Source organism: Lactuca serriola, chromosome 5 (genome assembly GCF_051521515.1).
Source record: "Lactuca serriola cultivar US96UC23 chromosome 5, Lser_US96UC23_V15, whole genome shotgun sequence".
NCBI classification, from domain to species: Eukaryota; Viridiplantae; Streptophyta; class Magnoliopsida; order Asterales; family Asteraceae; genus Lactuca; species Lactuca serriola.
The window spans coordinates 3787961-3791666 of record NC_136412.1 but is presented as its reverse complement, the minus strand read 5'-3'; the positions used below and the strand labels follow the sequence as shown (position 1 = coordinate 3791666).

At 32.5% G+C, this 3706-nt stretch overlaps 1 protein-coding gene across 1 annotated transcript; it reads right to left on the bottom strand.

Annotated features, from left to right (window-relative positions):
- Positions 1 to 1438: 1438 nt before the first annotated feature.
- Positions 1439 to 3478, bottom strand: LOC145051809 (transmembrane emp24 domain-containing protein p24beta2-like). Its single transcript, XM_078999633.1, has 5 exons — positions 3344 to 3478; positions 3026 to 3232; positions 2039 to 2225; positions 1846 to 1953; positions 1439 to 1730 (listed from the first exon to the last, which is right to left on the bottom strand). The coding sequence occupies exons 2-5, from the start codon at positions 3230 to 3232 to the stop codon at positions 1597 to 1599; spliced, it is 636 nt and encodes a 211-aa protein (XP_078855759.1). The 5' UTR covers positions 3344 to 3478; the 3' UTR covers positions 1439 to 1596.
- Between the last annotated feature and the right edge of the window lie 228 nt (positions 3479 to 3706).

Here is a 3706-nt window from a genome sequence, read left to right as displayed (position 1 = left end):
TTTTCTATTTGAAACCGTATAAATATTTTTTTAATACATTTAAACCGTATAAATATGTTTTTTTTTTTCATTTAAAAACCATAGTTTTGTATAAATACATTTTTTTTACACTAAAACCATATTTTTATGTATAAATATGTATTAGTTATATAAAAATTGTATTTTATATTAAATATGCAACTTTAAAATGTGTTTGAAGGTTTGGAGGCGTGTAGTCGATCAAAACTCGGATATCAAGTTTGCAACCTATCAAATTTTTACATCTTATTAAAAGCTTATGGTTAGTTTGATTCTCATGATATAACTAATGCTTTGAATGTAAGAAAAAAAATCTTGTATTTAAATAAAAATGTGGTTTTTAAACGAAAAAAAAAATGTTTATATGGTTTAAAATGTAATAAAAAAAATGTATTTATACGGTTTCAAATGGAAAATAGACAAAATTGAACAAAATTTGATAAATGGTGTTCGATTGGAACAAAAAAAAAACATAGTGTCAAAATTGAAATAAAAAATTAAACCTAGTATCCAAATCGAAAAAAAGTGAAAACTTAGTGTTTTTTGTGGAAAAAAAAATCAATTTTGACACATCAGCATATCATGTCAGCATGCCACGTCATCAAAACTGACACGTCATCATGTAACCTGGTTAACCGGTCAAGTGGTTAGAATTGTAACAAATTGGAAAACACAGTGTCAAAATTGACAAAAAAAACACGGTGTCAAAATCGAATTTATGTATAAAAAGAGTTTTTTTGTGCCATTTACCCTTTTATTTTCCAGAAAGATCCTTTAACGACTTATTTTCCAGAAAGATCCTTTGTAACGGTCTTGAGGCTTGGGCAATGAGACGCCGTTGTTTGTTCTCATCTGATTATCTTTGCGCTTTCGTTAAGAAATTAACAATCATTCAACTATTTTGCACTTATTTCTCTTTGAATCTCGCATACAGTTCATTATTCATATCTAACTGATTTTGACTCGATATACATTACTAGCTGTTACGATGTTTAAATGCAAGAATAAAAGTAAATTACAAGTTTGGTTCCATGTTTAAGAGTATTTTTTTAGTTCAAAAATGAATATTTCTAAAAGTTTGGCCGCTATGTTGTTTACCCGATTTGGGTAACCTACAATGTCTATTTAACTATGTTATGTAAGTTAATCCTTCTATGTGCAAGGCATATATGAAAGTATCAAAAGCTTTATGAAACACTAAAAATAGGCCAATATTGTAAAATGAGCCAAGGACAACCAAATTTATAATTTACTCAAACAATTTCTCAACTTTTTTCTTGTTAAACAAAGAAAATCAAAATACATCAAATCTATGATTATGAAATGAATTGATGTAATACACGATGTTGTAATAACATTCATATAATAAAGAAAAAGAAACAATTAAATAGTCAAAGGAGGGAGAGAAGCAACACAAGGATTTCTGAGGTGAAAATAATTATAATCAAGACTTTGTACACCCTCTTCTGAATTACAGTTTTTCAAGTGCAAATTTGGTGGTGTATATATAAGAGAGAGAGGGGATAACAAAAGTTGTGTAACAAATTAAATTAAAGGATTCCATACTGAGATGACACATTAAACTCTGGACAACCCGAGCTTCCGTTCAAACAGACGCGTGAGAAGGTAGACCTGCAGCACACTCGCACCAATCAGAGCTGCTGATTCCACAACCGCTTTGTGCATTGCCCTTTTGCCCATTCCTTCGTTTACTGCAAATATCAAAACACATACTAAAATTAAACAAAATACCAGTGGGCAGTGAGTAATCATTTTATATTTATATTTTGTTTTCTACTGAAAAAGGTTAGATAGAGATTATCATACTTATCGCTTGTCGATCGGTCTCGGCCTCAAGCCAATGCTGTTCAAACTGAATGTTATATAAAGCATCCTCTAACTTTGATATCTGTTCCAAAATCGGTTTGAAATGATCTGCAAAAGAAAATATCATATAAAAAAAAAATCACCCATTCTGCCATCTTTATTTATTAACAAGACAAGATATGAAAAAAATCACCATCTTTTGCATGCTCAACATCGTTATAGAAGTGGCTGGAATGGACATCAAAGTCTAGGGTTTCATGGTAGGGTGATTTGTTGGTGAAGCAGAATTTATAGAGGCCTTCATTATGTGCCACAAAATCAGACTTGTCACTTGTCTTATCACGGAAATCTTGAATTTGTTCACCCTTTGGCCCCGTCACCTAATCACAAAATAATATATATTATGGTCAATATACTACTAAAGGTCCTACACGACTTTATATAATAACAAACACCTTACATGTACATGTCAGCAATAATTTTGAATGAAACAACAAATTCCCAAGTCTTTTTTCACTTTTTAGGTTAAAATTTTGACTGCATATATAATTTCTAATCTTTACTATTTTTCATCAAGTTTAATGTAGCTATAAGAAAACGTAAAAATCCACACCAAAATCAAACCTGAAGATGATCCTGCTTCACCTCACAAGCCGGACCGTATCGTTTCTTGTTAAAAAAAAATTCATATCTTATAGTATAATTCTATTTCGATTAACAAAATGATAGCAAAGAAATTGAAAATATGTTGCTATTATGAGTAAAATTTAACCCTTTGCACAAGCAATAAGGCAATAACATGTATGTTATCAAGAAATATGCTATTGAAACCGATCGTTTCATACCAGTTTCCTAGCGCAAGTCTTGAATTGCATTACATGATCCGAAATTTTAATTCCATTATTTAAAAAAAAAAAACCCTCTTTGACCCAATACTTAATCAACCCCAAAACGTCAATTTTGACTTTCAAAGTACAGTCAAAATTGCCAAGGGATTCGCGTAGTCATGGAGAAAAAGAAAAGATCTGGAACAATTTAACAAACAAAGATTTGAACCTAAGAAACTAGAATAAAAACATCCCCGTAATCATCGAACTTAACGAATTAGGATTCAAATTTTAACATTAAAGGTCCAGGAATGCGATGAGTAAAAATTAAGAAGACAAGGAGAGATGAATACCACAAGATCGACGCCATCTTCGTTATAATGCCACGCACCTTCGACCTTAATGACGACAAACGAAAATCGAACCGTGGCACCGTACTCGGACTTATGCGAAAAACACTCGTCCCTGTCTATAACAAACCTGATCCCCAACACTTCCCCTATGTTCGCCGTCAGAATCACCATAAAGACCGCCGCAATCGCAATCGAAGACATCCGCATCTGAAAGAAACGCAAACAATTCAGTTCAAGGAAGCAACATCTGAAATTTTGGCTCCAAATTATGGATTGTAATTGAGAATTGAAAGAACAACAGATCAGTAACTGGTTTACCTTTGAATCGTTTCGGATTTTGCGTTGGAATACAGATACGATGAGGATGGAGCAGAAGTCGGAACACACGACCAAAGTAGAAACAAGTTTCACCCAACTCCAACAGGAAGTCGTAAGTTGTTCTTATGTTTGACGGTTTTATGTGTCAACGAGCCGTAAGTTTGCAAGACTCGGGCTCTAGTCTAAAAGGCTTCTCCGGCCCAACAGATTAATTTGTTAAAAGGTCTTCAAGCCCAGGTTTAAACATCACACTTCAAATCATATCAGGACAGACAGGATGTAGTGTTGAAAAGTAACTAATTCTTTTATTTCCACATGTCTTATGATACATAGTTACAAGTGGAAACTTGTCTAGTTGTCTGT

Coding starts and splice junctions, on each gene's coding strand:
- LOC145051809 (XM_078999633.1), bottom strand. CDS start 3,232: ATGCGGATGTCTTCGATTGCGATTGCGGCGGTCTTTATGGTGATTCTG. Junction 2,226..3,025: donor AAGATGGCGTCGATCTTGTG/GTATTCATCTCT, acceptor TTTTGTGATTAG/GTGACGGGGCCAAAGGGTGA. Junction 1,954..2,038: donor TGTTGAGCATGCAAAAGATG/GTGATTTTTTTC, acceptor TTTCTTTTGCAG/ATCATTTCAAACCGATTTTG.